At 43.2% G+C, this 16,962-nt stretch overlaps 1 protein-coding gene across 1 annotated transcript in view; it reads left to right on the forward strand.

Moving 5' to 3' along the window:
* The window catches only part of LOC139382482 (arginine/serine-rich coiled-coil 1), a 179,677-nt gene that overhangs the window by 16,828 nt on the left and 145,887 nt on the right, over positions 1-16,962 (forward strand). The window contains exon 4 of the mRNA XM_071126559.1: positions 7,534-7,716. Coding sequence (XP_070982660.1) covers positions 7,534-7,716 — 183 coding nt within the window. The remainder of the gene's footprint in view (positions 1-7,533; positions 7,717-16,962) is intronic.

A 16,962-nucleotide genomic window follows, 5' to 3' on the forward strand; every position in this document is an offset into this window, starting at 1 on the left:
TTTTTAATCCGACTGTATCCTGCTATTAGCACACTTGTTGAATTATGCAACAGAACGTGACCACATCACCAACAAACTATCATAGTCCAAACACACCAAGACAGTCGTGAAGAGGGCACGACAAAACCTATTCCCCCTCAGGAGACTGAAAAGATTTGGCATGCGTCCTCAGATCCTCAAAAGGTTCTACAGCTGCACAATCAAAAGCATGGTTGCATCACTGCCTGGTATGGAAAATGCTCGGCCTCCAACCCCCAAGGCACATAGGATAGTGCGTACGGTCCAGTACATCACTGGGGCCAAGCTTCCTGCCATCCAGGACCTCTATACCAGGCAGTGTCAGAGGAAGGCCCTAAAAATTGTCAGAATCCAGGCACCCTGTGATACAGCCCGACAGGATGCTCTCGATTGTGCATCTGTACAAGTTTGTCAGGATTTTGGGGGACAAGCCAACTTTCTTCAGCACTGTCTGTGTGGGTGGACCATTTCACTTTGTCTGTGATGTGTATGCCCAGGAACTTAAAACTTTCCACCTTCTCCACTACTGTCCCTTCGATGTGGATAGTCATAGACTGTTCTCTCTGCTACCGCATGGCAAGCGGTACCCGGAGCGCAAGGTCTAGGTCCAAAAGGCTTCTTAAACAGCTTCTACCCCCAAGCCATAAGACCCCTGAACAGCTAATCAAAGGGCTAGCCAGACCCCTCTTTTACACTGCTGCTACTCTCTGTTTATTGTCTATGCATAGTCACTTTAACTCTGCGTACATGTACATATTACCTCAATTACCTCGGCTAGCCGGTGCCGACGCACATTGACTCTGTACCGGAACAGCGTATATAGCCTCGCTATTGTCATTTTACTGCTGCTGTCTAATTATTTGTTACTTTTTTTTGTTTTTTGTTTACTTATCTATTTTTTACTTAACACTTATTCTTCTTAACTTCTCAAAGCATTGTTGGTTGAGGGCTTGTAAGTAAGCATTTCACTGTAAGGTCTAGCTAGACCTGTTGTATTTGGCATGTGACATAAAATGTGATGTTGATTAGATTTTTGATGATTTGTTAAATACACACAGTTAAGGTTTGACACTGAAATATCTGTGTCCTACAATTCCTCTGTCTGCTGCAACCAAGATAAAAGGAAGCAACATAAAACATTGAAAAAGGAATACTGGAGTTTGTACCCCCCCCCAAAAAAAATTGACAATTGTTTTGAGTAAACCCAAATATAAGAAAATAAATGAGTTGTTGAATGACTGGCTCTGGCGAAATTTGTTGAGTTAGTGAGTTAGTACCTCGTCTTGGGGTTTGACCTCCGCTTGACCCTGTGTTTGGGTTCAGTGACTGAACAGTCGCTCAATCATGCCTTTCACTCCAGCTGCTGAAGGGCGTCATGATGTGCTGCGATGCCAGGGGTCACCAGACAGGTCAGTTTAGAATTGTGGTGTCGTCGGTGAGTGACCGTGGGCACATGGTGCCAGCAGGGCTAGCTTGGAAGTCAACCGCGCCGAAGAGAGATGATGATTTCATAAAATGTTGTTTCTCTCGTAGAAAGTAACTTTTTTTCTATTTTATTGTACTTTTTTTGACCAGTTAGCCATGTGGGTTCATGTAGATCTGAGAAGCCTTTTGAAGGCCTTTAAACTTGGCTAAATGACTTGACCTATGGGCTGTGCGGGTGGGCTTAAATGGGTGCCGATTTCTTTCTCGGTCCAGCAGACTGTTGGACAGTTGCCAGCTGTGAGCTAATTTAAAGTAGACTGATGATTGTGGCAGATATTTACCGTCCCCTTTCATGGTTTTGAGGGGAAGGAGAAAGATAAACTTTATGGGGGATCTTTCATGGTTGCTCTTTGCTGTGTTAATTGTGCTAGCAAATCAGCTACTTTACATCGCTTGTAATTTGATGTGCTTTCAGTTTTATTTTGTGTGTGTGAGAGAGAGTACAGATAATATGGCTGCTTGGAAGAGGGAAACAGCTTGGGAAATGATTTCAACAGCTATCGTAATTAGGAGAATATCATAAATTAAACTTGTGTCTGGCACAGCGTTTGAAGAGCACTGAAAAGTAATAAATGCTGGATGGTTAACATATTTGCATTGCGTTCGGCGGACAGCGCTGGGGAGGACCAGCTGTTTTGTATGTCTTTTGGCAGCAGGAAATGCAGCTATTGCTCATTCAAGGTGCTTTGCATTCACGAATATCACTTTTAAATTAAGTGGGAAACTGCTGCTGCGTGCTCTTGCGTGTGTGCATGTGCGTGCGTGTGTGTTCTCTCTCTGGAAGAACTCTGCGGGGGTAAATGCTTTAATGAAGTTCCTGAAATAAGTATTTTTGTCTTTTGAATATATATTTTTCCTTCAGATGTGGTTTTTATATCTTGCATATTTGGAGGTTTGGTTGAAGAACCAGTACTTGTATGATGTGGGAAGAGTCCTAGTCGGGACATGGGGCCAAAGCAACTTACGTGTGACTTTTGACTTTCTCCTCAATTGTGTATTGATATTAAAGGACAAACATTTGAGTTGCCTGCACAGATCCCAAGTTAGGATTTGGTATAGTGGTCTCCCTGGTCTCTCTCAGGTCCAGTCATAGTACAGCAGCCCCAACAGAATTCACTTATCGAAGCAGATTGAAGACACGACAATTGCCAGTGGAATCGGAGACTTCTCTTTCACATAGGCATAGCCAATTTAATGAAAGATCGAGCAGACTGGCAAAGGAAATCTCATCTGAAGTCAAGATAAAGGCTAACCGTCACTTTGGTCCTGTGTTGCTCAGGTGTTAAGAGCTTGGTGCTTGCAACTCCAGGGTTGTTGGTTTGACACCCACAGAGATCACATATACAACAAATATATGCGCTCACTGTAATAGAAGTCACTTTGGATAAAAGTGCCTGACTTTTTCCACATTTTGTTACGTTACAGCCTTATTCTAAAATGTATTAAATCGTTTTCCCCCCTCATTAATCTACACACAATACTCCATAATGACAAAGCACAAACAGGTTTTAGATTTTTTTTTGCAAATGTTTTAAAAAGAAAAACATATTATTCAGATCCTTTACTCAGTACTTTGTTGAAGCACCTTTTGGCAGCGATTACAGCATTGAGTCTTCTTGGGTATGACACTACAAGTTTGGCACACCTGTATTTGGGGAGTTTCTCCCATTCTTCTCTGCAGATCCTCTCAAGCTCTGTCAGGTTGGATGGGGTTTCGCTGCACAGCTATTTTCATGTCTCCATGGCCACTCTACCATAAAGGCTTGATTGGTGGAGTGCTGCAGAGATGGTTGTCCTTCTGGAAGTTTCTCCCATCTCCACAGAGGAACTCTAGAGCTCTGTCAGATTGACCATTGGGTTCTTGGTCACCTCCCTGACCAAGGCCCTTCTCCCCCGATTGCTCAGTTTGATTGGGCGGCCAGCTCCAGGAATGGTCTTCGTAGTTCCAAACTTCTTCCATTTAAGAATGATGGAGGCCACTGTGTTCTTGTTGTCTTTCAATGCTGCAGACCTTTTTTTTGTACCCTTCCCCAGATCTGCGCCGGTGACAATCCTGTCTCGGAGCACTATGGACAATTCCTTTGACCTCAAGGCTTGGTTTTTCCTCTGATATGCACTGTCCACTGTGGTACATTACATAGACAGGTGTCTGCCTTTCCACATCATGTCCAATCAATTGAATTTACCACAGGTAGCCTCCAAAGAAGTTGTAGAAATATCTCAAGGAAAGTCAATGGAAACAGGATGCACTTGAGCTCAATTTCGAGTCTCATAGCAAAGGGTCAGAATACTAAAGTAAATAAGATATTTCAGTTTTTTTTATTTTATACATTTGCAAAAATTTCTAAACCTGTTTTCGTTTTGTCATTATGGGGTATTGTGTGTAGATTGAGGAACATCCATTTTAGAAAAAGGCTGTAACAAAATGTGGAAAAAGGTTCATTTCATTTACCTACATAGCACTGTGGATCTAGCATTTTTGCCTACGCTTGTCTACTGTACGTAGGGAGTATGGATTGTTAGTAGGGGTAGTGGTTGTAGTCCCCTGGGAGTAGCGGTCCACAGTCCCCAACTGGAAGACTATAGAGAGGATGGATGGATGAGAGAGAATTCCAGGCTGTTGTCGCTGCTGGGATGGGGATGGAGAGGGGGAGGCAGGGGGCCATGGAGGAGGGGGTATGAATAATGATTTGACCAGGGTCGGATTCCAGTCGAGACTTTAGCCTGTTTTCCAGCACTAGTGGTATCATGTGGCTGCCATTAATGTCCAATTTTCAATGAAAAACATGTTTAGCCTCCGAAATATAATACAGACAGATAACGCGGGGCGACGACACCACTATCCAGGCTACACACCCCCGACGATATAATTACCCAAATGGGTTGTGGTTAGGGATCATATCCAGGGTGAGCGCGGGGGGTCACCCAGCGATAAGCTCCCCAACCTTGCTCCAACACACTGGTAATTACTTTATTGATAATTCACTGAGAAAATTGCTCTAGCCAATAGCGGCAGCCCGATTTAATGGATTGGCTAGGCGAATAGGAGGGGGGGAGAAAACAGCAAGGCCCTTTTTAATAGAAATGAGAATATGTTTAGGCCATAGGGGAACCATTTTCTCCTGAGATAATAACCCAAATAAAATGTAAAATAGGCAAGGCCTTGGCATGGGGTAGGGGTTGATGCTGTTTATCTGTGTCTCTTGCATTAACACATTTACCCCTGGCCTTAAAAGAGCTAATCATTCTCCAAGGGGAAGGGCTTGGTAATGAAATTGACATTTAACAGCATAGCCTCACTCTATTAACTACAGTAAATGTAATTTGGTACAGACCCCAGAAGTGTGTGCCCCCCCCCTTCCCGTTCAGAAAAGCAACCACAGATTTTGTGTTTATTGCATCTGCTTGCCACAAGTTGCTTGGCTGCTAAAATGAGACTGCACTTGTGTTTCTCCATATGTAGCTATTGGACACGCACAAGCACACACACAGACCAACACAGAAAATGAACAGTGTCCAATTCCTCTTCTCACATACGTCATCGTACCACACGCCCAGTTTCACACACCAAAGTCTGTGGGTTGGCCTGGGGATCTTCCAGACGGGAGGCAGATTCGAGTAATAAAGCTATCCATATTCCCCCAGGACATTAATACTGGGTGGTTTGCCAGTTCTCTGGTGATATAACCACCTTACACAGAACTCTCCGATGTATTGTATTCATGTAGCTCTAATTCTGAGAAGGCTTTGCAAACCACAGGGGATTCTCTCTCTCTTGCACGTGTGCAGTATTGTTACGTAGAATATCGATATTATTTACTTGCCTGACGACTCATACTGAATTCTTCTGCTGCTGTATGTTTGCTACATACTTCAGTCTGAGACTGACTTCATTGAAGTAATTTGTGGTGATGTCAAAATGATGGGTGTTATGCAAAACAAAGTCATCAGTGATTGGATCATTTCTAACCAATCAGAGTGTCAAAGCCAATGACAACTTTTTCTAAATGCTGCTTTATCCACGTGTGTTCTGGCTCTGGCCAAACCAATTGGTTTCTGGGACCAATCAGAAGAGTTAAAATGTGTTTGCATTCTAGAAATTGTTGACGAGTGTACTCCGATCCAGACTCATTGCGGAGAAGAAGCTAACGTCTGTGGGCATAGCGTTTGCCCGGATAAAGGAGTTTGGGTAGCCAGGCAAATGATTTACCACCATTACTAGTGTTGACAGTGCAGCACATGAATACATCTTTCATAAAATAATAGTTTTATGAGATTAAAATATGATATTTATTTTATGAAGGATGTATTCATGTGCTACTTATTAAGACCTGTGTCCTTGCAAATGGCCATGTCATTGTGCAAGCACAGTATTAGGCAGACATTTTGAATGTCATTTGTGTTGTATTAAGAGCTTGTTGTATTTATTTTTTACAGTATTCCATGTATCATCTACTCATCATTGACACCCAGCTTTGTTCAACACTAGAACACATTGTAGAATTCTCCAGGGTCCATAGTGTATGTATAAAGCATCTCACAGTATGAGTGCTGATCCAGGATCAGTTTAGCATTTTAGATCATAATGAATTAGATTATATTAAAGCCTGTTTTCAACAGTTGTCCAGGCTTTTGTGACAGAACTATTATTAGTTTTATGTCAAAAGAGGGGAGGAAGCAATAATGATTCTCGGACAGCAGGTTTGACAATTTTTATAGACAAATCAATACAATGATAAATGATAGAATATAACACCTTAGCTTCCTCTTCTTTTTTTATATTGTCATAGTCAGACACAGACACACACACACATACACACACCCATCAGCCTCCAACTGACATCGCATTGAAAATGACCTATCTGAATCAATAGAGGTGTGAATGCGTAAAAAACAGACACACTGTAGTCTCTCCACTCCACGGAGGTGTGTGTGAGAGGCGGTGACAGGCAGCGGTGGCTCTGAAGGCCGGCCCAGCCAGCCTAGCCTGTCTCTATAAGTAGCCCACTAAATCTCATACTAGTCCCTGTGTGTGTGTGTGTTCAGGGATCCATCCCACTCACTGTCAGGATCAATAAGGCTGCCATGGCCGCCATCTAAAGCCCTCCCTAATTGCCCCCATCTCCAGCCAGTCGCCCATCTCCAAACGTCTGTTTCTAATCAACGCCGACTCTGGTTTCCCAATAGGCTGCTGCCCTAACCAGAAGCTGTAAATTAACTGCCGGCAACTAGTTCCTACTTCTCTCTTCTCGTTCTCTCTCTCTTCTCGTTCTCTCTCTCTTCTCGTTCTCTCTCTCTTCTCGTTCTCTCTCTCTTCTCGTTCTCTCTCTCCTTGTTCTCTCTCTCTCCTTGTTATCTTTCCTTGTTCTCTCTCTCTCCTTGTTCTCTCTCTCCTTGTTCTCTCTCTCTCTCCTTGTTCTCTCTCTCTCCTTGTTCTCTCTCTCTCGTTCCCTCTCTTGTTCTCTCTCTCTCGTTCCCTCTCTTGTTCTCTCTCTCTCGTTCCCACTCTTGTTCTCTCTCTTGTTCGCTCTGTCTCTCTCGTTCGCTCTGTCTCTCTCGTTCGCTCTGTCTCTCTCGTTCGCTCTGTCTCTCTCTCGTTCGCTCTGTCTCTCTCGTTCGCTCTGTCTCTCTCGTTTGCTCTGTCTCTCTCGTTCTCGTTCTTTCTCGTTCTCTCTCTCTCTCACTCTCACTCTCTCACACACACACACACACAAGTTACAGAGGGCCTACAGTACATAAAGCCATCTCTAACAGTCTGACTCAAGGCTTTGGGAGTCATCACATACGGGAGATGGATTACCCTGCTTGGGGTGATTTTGGTTGCATGTCAGAATCAGGCTGGATAGTGTCTGCGCCAATGCTAACTACGGTAGCCTTGAAGTTAAGCCAGTAACTGAAAGGTTGCTGGTTCGAATATCGAAATCACAACATAATGTACTTTACAGTGAAACAATCAAATTAAGAAATTAAAAAGGGGTTTTTTATCGCTATTTTTGCGATTCTGATCGTGTGTTATGTCGTCATCTCCAGGTCTCGTGAGCGGCGGCGGTCTCGCAGCAGGAGCAGTGGCCGGTCCAGCCGCAAGAAGAGCCGCAGCCACAGCCGAGACCACAGCAGGCGGAAGGGGCGCGACAAGGAGAAGGACAGGGACAATGGCAGGGACCGAGACAAGGACAGAGCCAAGGACAAAGACAAGAGACCCGACAAACAAGGGTGAGTGAAAAGTTCCTTTGTGAGTCCATGGCATCCCCCCCCAGGTATGTTATGCGAGTATCCAGCAGGGTCACCTCGGCTGGGCCTCATCCATCCATCACTCCTTCGCTCTTTCTCCTGGTATCTTCTCATTCGGAATATATTACATTCTCTGTGTTAATGTTGCATCCTTAAGTGTACCTGCGTCACCTGAACATAGTTGATCTCTTTATCTCTCTACTGTTGATCTGCCTAGGCCCAGGTGCAATATGTTAACACGCGCACGCGCACACACACACACGCACACACACACACGCACACACACACACACACACACACACACACACACACACACACACACACACAGGCATCACAGGTGCAATATCAGCCAGCCAGCCAGCCATGGACCTAAGTCACTCAGGGGGCCTTACTTTCCACCAGAATAGCACCTTGATTCACCCATATCCCGCCCCCAAGCGCTGTGTCCTAATGTGATTGGAGGGCGGGGTAATGTGATTGCTGGGGAGTCGTTGTCTCTCATATTGAGTGTTGCATGTCTCAGACTCGTCAGTTAGGCGTCTAGAGCACAGAGGGTCGCGACGACGCGACTGTGGAGGCGCAACCCTGTCCAAATATAACATATCTAGACCGTGACCACATATCAAGGCATGCTTTCGGGGGCCTCATTTATAACCGTTGTGCAAATTTCTAACCAAATATCCGCATCTGCCATTTCTGAAAATAACCAGAATAACCATAATCCATTTATAACACCCGTTATACACTGCTCAAAAAAATAAAGGGAACACTTAAACAACACAATGTAACTCCAAGTCAATCACACTTCTGTGAAATCAAACTGTCCACTTAGGAAGCAACACTTATTGACAATAAATTTCACATGCTGTTGTGCAAATGGAATAGACAACAGGTGCAAATAATAGGCAATTAGCAAGACACCCCCAATAAAGGAGTGGTTCTGCAGGTAGGGACCACAGCCAACTTCTCAGTTCCTATGCTTCCTGGCTGATGTTTTGGTCACTTTTGAATGCTGGCGGTGCTTTCACTCTAGTGGTAGCATGAGACGGAGTCTACAACCCACACAAGTGGCTCAGGTAGTGCAGCTCATCCAGGATGGCACATCAATGCGAGCTGTGGCAAGAAGGTTTGCTGTGTCTGTCAGCGTAGTGTCCAGAGCATGGAGGCGCTACCAGGAGACAGGCCAGTACATCAGGAGATGTGGAGGAGGCCGTAGGAGGGCAACAACCCAGCAGCAGGACCGCTACCTCTGCCTTTGTGCAAGGAGGAGCAGGTGGAGCACTGCCAGAGCCCTGCAAAATGACCTCCAGCAGGCCACAAATGTGCATTTGTCTGCTCAAACGGTCAGAAACAGACTCCATGAGGGTGGTATGAGGGCCCGACGTCCACAGGTGGGGGTTGTGCTTACAGCCCAACACCGTGCAGGACGTTTGGCATATGCCAGAGAACACCAAGATTGGCAAATTCGCCACAGGCGCCCTGTGCTCTTCACAGATGAAAGCAGGTTCACACTGAGCACGTGACAGAGTCTGGAGACGCCGTGGAGAACGTTCTGCTGCCTGCAACATCCTCCAGCATGACCGGTTTGGCGGTGGGTCAGTCATGGGGTGGGGTAGCATTTATTTGGGGGGGGGACGCACAGCCCTCCATGTGCTCGCCAGAGGTAGCCTGACTGCCATTAGGTACCGAGATGAGATCCTCAGACCCCTTGTGAGACCATATGCTGGTGCGGTTGGCCCTGGGTTCCTCCTAATGCAAGACAATGCTAGACCTCATGTGGCTGAAGTGTGTCAGCAGTTAGTCCAGGTCTGGGAGGAGATCCCTCAGGAGACCATCCGCCACCTCATCAGGAGCATGCCCAGGCGTTGTAGGGAGGTCATACAGGCACGTGGAGGCCACACACACTACTGAGCCGCATTTTGACTTGTTTTAAGGACATTACATCAAAGTTGGATCAGCCTGTAGTGTGATTTTCCACTTTAATTTTGAGTGTGACTCCAAATCCAGACCTCCATGGGTTGATAAATTTGATTTCCATTGATAATTTTTGTTTGATTTTGTTGTCAGCACATTCAACTATGTAAAGAAAAAAGTATTTAATAAGAATATTTCATTCATTCAGATCTAGGATGTGTTATTTTCGTGTTCCCTTAATTTTTTTGAGCAGTGTATAATTAAGTGATAATGCCCGAGAAGCCGGAGTTTGGAGGATAAATTGGCACAGGTGGTGTTAGGCCCGGCAAACCGTGCCAATATATCCTCCAACCATCGGCTTCGAGGGCATTATCACTTTTATATAACAGGTTACCAACATATTCAAATAGTGATTGGCATATTTTCATTAAACGTTACTTTGATCAATTTATCGATACTATTTCATCCTTCCACAAGATATTGGGGCGGCAGGGTAGCCTAGTGGTTAGAGCGTTGGACTAGTAACCGGAAGGTTGCAAGTTCAAACCCCCGAGCTGATAAGGTACAAATCTGTCGTTCTGCCCCTGAACAGGCAGTTAACCCACTGTTCCTAGGCCGTCATTGAAAATAAGAATTTGTTCTTAACTGACTTGCCTGGTTAAATAAAAGTAAAACAAATAAAAATAATAATATATATACCTATATAGTCCTGACACAAATCGCTACCTAAACCGGCTAGTCTGTTCCATTGCCATACTGGCTGGCAACGTTCTTATCCCTTGCTTGCTTGCTGGCTAGCCAACTACTGCTAACTTAATCACATCAAACAGTGCAGCCAGAATAACAACAGTAGCTTCATTTGCATTTGTTTAAGCTGTTTTCTAGTGACATTTATGTGGACGCATCTAAAACAATGAACTAATGAGGCATGATTTCGCCTGGCATAAAAAAAACATGCTCTCGTCAGGACACTCTTGTACAGAAGAGCTAGCCAACAACACAGCTAACACAAAACTTCAAACTGAAGCTGGAAAGACTGCAAACACTTTGTTTCGTTTTACCTTTTTTCAATTGACATTTCTCTGTAAATATTCATAAAAATTATGCCAGCTGATTCATGATTTCGACTGGCTGAGAAAATCTGCTTGCCTGTCTCTCATCACGACCTCTACACATTTATTATGGGACAGCTGGAGATCGAATTTGAATATTGAAACAATGTTGCAGATGTCGGAGAGACGGACAGCAAGGTTTATATACAAATCTCCGCTGTTGAAAGTCCAATGTTTGTCTGAAAGAAATGTCTAGATGTTATTTTTCCAGTGGAGATAAAGTTTATAACTTGCCTGGCTGGGCTGATGAGACCGTGGATTGCACAGTCAGATGGAACAGAGTAAATAGGCATTTTAACGTCATATAGTTTGTGGAATAGACACTGGCTAGAATGCGGTTTTAACCAATACATGTTAAAAATGTTTTTTTTTTCCTTTGTCATTATGGGGTATTGTGTGTAGATGAGGGGAAAAAACTATTTAATCTGTTTTAGAATAAGGCTGTACTGTAACAAAATGTGGAAAAAGTCAAGGGGTCTAAATACTTTCTGATTTCACTGTACATAAAGTACCAGTCAAAAGTTTGGACACAACTTATTTTGACTGTTTTCTGCGTTATAGAATAATAGTGACGACATCAAAACTATGAAATAACACACATGAAATCATGTAGTAACCCAGAAAGTATTAAACAAATCAAAATACATGTAATATTTGAGATTCTTCAAAGTAGCCACCCTTTGCCTTGATGACAGCTTTGCAAACTCTTGGCATTCTCTCAACCAGCTTCACCTGGAATGCTTTCCAGCAGTCTTGAATGAGTTCCCACATATCCCAAGCATTTGTTGGCTGATTTTCCTTCAATGTAGAAAATAGTAAAAATAAAGAAAAGCCCTTGAATGACTAGGTGTGTCCACACTTTTGACTGGTACTGTATGTGGGATACCAAAATATTTATTTCAACCGTTTTCTGGAAGAAATGGTGTGGTGCATTATTTTTATATTTTTTACCACGACTGTACATCTGTTATAAATGGTGGAGAAAGCACCTTGATCCACTGCCACACAGATTCAAGCTGAATCCAGAGTCCAGATCTAAATTGCATTTAACCTTTGTGGAGGAATCTAAAAATAGCAGCTGGGAGAAGGCACCCTTAAACTGGGAGAACTGGAGCAGTTTGCACAAGTCGAGTGGGCCAAACTGCCTGCACGGAGGTGCAGGAAACTCATCAATGGCTATAGGGAAGCGTTTGATTGCAGTTATTTTGTCCAAAGGCTGTGCTACCAAATGTTAAGTGTAGAGTGTCAATGGCAAAGGTTCTGTAATATTAACAGTGAAATAAAGAATAGTGGAGACTAAATACTTTGGACTATTTATTCTTAATGTTAGGGAATATTGTGAGTTAATTGAGAAATGTGCAACAGTACCAATATTTTTGGCCACGACTCTACGTATTCTTTTCAGAACGCAGATATTAAGTATGAAAATAACGTAGCGGTTACAAATGGTGCCAAAGGGGTGTATAGGTCTCAAGTAGAGGTTGACCTATTATGATTTTTCAACGCCGATACTGATTATTGGAGGACCAAAAAAGGTTGATACTGATTAATCGGACAATTTTTTTATTTTTATTTGTAATAATGACAATTACAACAATACTGAATGAACACTTATTTTAACTTAATATAATACATCAATAAAATTAAATTTAGCCTCAGATAAAAAATGAAATATGTTCAATTTGGTTTAAATAATGCAAAAACAAAGTGTTGGAGAAGTAAAAGTGCAATATGTGCCATTTAAAAAAGCTAACGTTTGAGTTCCTTGCTCAGAACATGAGAAAATATGAAAGTTGGTGGTTCCTTTTAACATGAGACAAGGTAAGAGGTTTTAGGTTGTAGTTAATATAGTATTTATAGGACTATTTCTCTCTATACCATTTGTATTTCATATACCTTTGACTATTGGATGTTCTTATAGGCACTATAGTATTGCCAGTGTAACAGTATAGCTTCCGTCCCTCTCCTCGCCCCTACCTGGGCTCGAACCAGGAACACATCGACAACAGCCACCCTCGAAGCAGCGTTACCCATCGTTCCACAAAAGCCGTGGCCCTTGCAGAGCAAGGGGAATAACTACTCCAAGTCTCAAGAGCGAGTGACGTTTGAAACGCTATTAGCGTGCACCCCGCTAACTAACACCCCGCTAACTAGCTAGCCATTTCACATTGGTTACCTCAGCCATTAGGCTGATAGGCTTGAAGTCATAAACAGCGCTGTGCTGCTGGCAAAACGCACGAAAGTGCTGTTTGAATGCATGCTTACGAGCCTGCTGCTGCCAACCATCGCTCAGTCAGACTGCTCTAACAAATATCAAAGCATAGACTTAATTATAACTTTATAGACTTAATTATAACATAATAACACACAGAAATGGTCATTAATATGGTCGAATCTGGAAATTATCATTTCGAAAACAAAACATTTATTATTTCAGTGAAATACGGAACCGTTCGGTATTTTATCTAACGGGTGGCATCCCTAAGTCTAAATATTCTTGTTACATTGCACAACCTTCAATGTTATGTCATAATTACAGTAAAAGTAAAATTCTGGCAAATTAGTTCACAATGAGCCAGGCTGCCCAAACTGTTGCATATACCCTGACTCTGCGTGCAATGGACGCAAGAGAAGTGACACAATTTCACCTGGTTAATATTGCCTGTTAACCTGGATTTCTTTTAGCTAAATATGCAGGTTTAAAAATATATACTTCTGTGTATTGATTTTAAGAAAGGCATTGGTGTTTATGGTTAGGTACAGTCATGCAACGATTGTGCTTTTTTCGCAAATGCGATTTGTTAAATCATCCCCTAGCTTTGCTTCGCTTATATGCAACGCAGGACACGCTAGATAAACTAGTAATATCATCAACCATGTGTAGTTAACTAGTGATTATGATTGATTGATTGTTTTTTATAAGATAAGTTTAATGCTAGCTAGCAACTTACCTTGGCTTCTACTGCATTCGCGTAACAGGCAGGCTCCTCGTGGAGTGCAATGAGAGGCGGGTGGTTAGAGCGTTGGACTAGTTAACTGTAAGTTTGCAAGATTGGATCCCCCGAGCTGACGAGGTGAAAATCTGTCGTTCTGCCGCTGAACAAGGCAGTTATCCCACCGTTCCTAGGCCATCATTGAAAATAAGAATGTGTTCTTAACTGACTTGCCTAGTTAAATAAAGGTATAAATAAAAAAAACAGCATAATTGGCGCCCAAAAATACCGATTTCCGATTGTTATGAAAACTTGAAATCGGCCCTAATTAATCGGCCATTTCGATTAATCGGTTAATCGATTAATCTAGTCTCAAAAGATAAAACTGATCCTAAATCAGATATTGGCACCAGATGTTGACTTTGGGCTAAATGACTTGACATTGGTGCTGTTTGAAGGGCTGGGAATTGCCAGGGGCATCATGATACGATATTGTCATTATAGTTAGGTGCCGATTCAATATGTGTTGCGATTGTCATGAATCGCTTCTATACTGTGATTTTATAGAATTTTGATGTTCCAAACATATTGCTCACTTTGTCTGCTGGAGAGAAACGGAGTATGAGACAATGAGTTTTGATCTGTCAGGGAAATAAAAGTGCTGAAAACATGTTGGCTCACTATTTAAATAGATGATGGAAAACAAGCATCGGGCCCAGACGGCATCCCTAGTCCTCAGAGCATGCGCAGACCAGCTGGCTGGTGTGTTTACGGACATATTCAATCAATCCCTATCCCAGTCTGCTGTCCCCACATGCTTCAAGATGGCCACCATTGTTCCTGTTCCCTAGAATGCCAAGGTAACTGAACTAAATGACTATCGCACAGTAGCACTCACTTCTGTCATCATGAAGCTAGCTAGATGTATCTCCCCAGAGACCACCAAAGAAAAAGCCTGATTTTGATTTTTTTCTTCAATAATAACCCTTTCCTTTCTTTATTAATTTTTAAAAAATGTTTAAAAAAATGTACCCCGTTTTCTACCCAATTTCGTGGTATCCAATTGTTTAGTAGCTACTATCTTGTCTCATCGCTACAACTCCCGTACGGGCTCGGGAGAGACGAAGGTTGAAAGTCATGCGTCCTCCGATACACAACCCAACCAAGCCGCACTGCTTCTTAACACAGCGCGCATCCAACCCGGAAGCCAGCCGCACCAATGTGTCGGAGGAAACACCGTGCACCTGGCAACCTTGGTTAGCGCGCACTGCGCCCGGCCCGCCACAGGAGTCGCTGGTGCGCGATGAGACAAAATTGCTGCCCTGAATTTATCAGGTGCTATTGACAAAGGTCAGTGGGAAAAGGTTATGATGGACTTCTTTCAGGAGGACGGTTGTACCATGCTGATTCTCTCGGAATTGTAAAATGAATCAGACAATGAGGAAATCCCTGATTTAGGTAAAAACATTTTCATTGATGAAGACATTGTAGTCTTCTGATGACATTGATGGGGAAGAAATGGCGATCAACAGTGTTGTCACGGAAGAAGTTGACCGAGTTAAGAAATCAGTGGAATGTCTGTTAGGAGCAGAGGAGGTGATGAGATGAATACAATTCTGGTGTTTGATTGCAATTGCTGAGGGAGTCGAAAAGAAAACGCGGAAGGCTGTTGTTTAAAACACCTGTCTCCGGATGACAACTTCAAACTAAGGGCAACCATGTCATCCGTGACAGAGCGGGAGAAAGATCTGATTCTAATGGCATTTCACACGGTCAGTGTGAACCAGAGTGGCTTGACACAACTGGCCATGCAAGCTGTACAAACAAAACGGAAACGACATAGGACATCTTATTTAATGAAAGGGGTTTCAGTCCGACGTGAAGCGTTCATCCATGTATATGGGTCTAGAGTCTAGCTACAGTTTCAGATATTATACGTTTCTAATTTTGTCAAAGTTGTTTTTTTATTGCAAGTTAAAGCTTACTGTTAGCTAGCTAGCTGACGTTAGGTGGCTGGATCGCTAGCATTAGCATTAAGTGTATGATCTGTGTAGGAATATTATCTCAGAAGGCCATATGCATTGCTAGTTATAGCCTAATGTTAGCTAGCTAAATAGCTAACATTGAACCTATTTGGTTTACTATAGCCAGCTATGACTATTGCTAGTATTCTATGAATTGGGATAATGGTTCATTGGTTAGCTAGCTAGTTATTGATATTGTTCTTGTACGTACTGTATATTATTTGGTTCTTTTTCTACTGGCATTGACAGTAGAGAAAGTAATTTTTTTCTTTATATTGACACTCTCTATTTTTGATATTGCTACTATGCAAGTAACCATTTCGCTGAACTGTTTACACATTCTGTAGAGACCCATCTACTTAGTAAGATGTGGCTGGGGGTTATTGCATTTCTTTCACATGACCCGTCAATTTAGACAAGTGTGTCTGGGTACGCGTTGTCTAATATTTATGATATATTTTTTATCTGGACACTCTGTTTACCTGGAATGTTTCCTAATTGTAGGCAACTACTTTTACTGCTTTTAGTCTTAATCTTTACTACACTACTCACTGTTTAGCACATGACCTCACATGTGAGTTCTTAAAGAGATGGGTGGGGCTAAGGCTTAAGAGGGTGTGAACAATGCTGAATGGGTGTAGACAAAAGAGCTTTCCAGTAGGTGTACCAAAACATTCAAACTAGGCCTAGCTATGAGTAAGAGAGATGTGGCCCTTAAACATTTGCTCTCCACTCATCAGTTCAACATCTATCAGCTCATTAGTGCTGGTAATACACACAGAGCCAGCAGCGTGTGTGTGTTTGGCCTATGTTTCAGTACAGAGCCCTGCCCTCCAGCCATGGATGGTGTTGTTGTGATTGTGTCTGTGAGTGGATCGGTCTGGGGAACCTTTGGCAGTCTGTGTGTGTGTGTTAGTTGGGCTGTTTTGCAGGACTCTAGGCTGTGTCTGGGTAGGCCAGGGAGAGAGGAAAACTTCAAACGTGGCGCTGAGGGTTTGATTGAATGAAATCAATGCGTAACTGTAAATGTGGCGGGGGTTGGGGGGGGGGCACTAAAGCACTGGGGCCGGCAGCGATCTGGACGCAGTGGGAGGAGGTGGGAGAAAGGGGGAGGTGTGGGGGGGGGTACATCCCGTTCCTCCAGGTGGGCGTGGTGGCTCTCCATTGAGGCACCCGAGAGGGGGAGGGGCAAGGAGGTTTGGAAGTGAACTCCGCCTGCAGATGGGCATAGCGGTAGACTGGTCA

The sequence above is a fragment of the Oncorhynchus clarkii genome, chromosome 24, assembly GCF_045791955.1.
Source record: "Oncorhynchus clarkii lewisi isolate Uvic-CL-2024 chromosome 24, UVic_Ocla_1.0, whole genome shotgun sequence".
Classification (NCBI taxonomy): domain Eukaryota; kingdom Metazoa; phylum Chordata; class Actinopteri; order Salmoniformes; family Salmonidae; genus Oncorhynchus; species Oncorhynchus clarkii.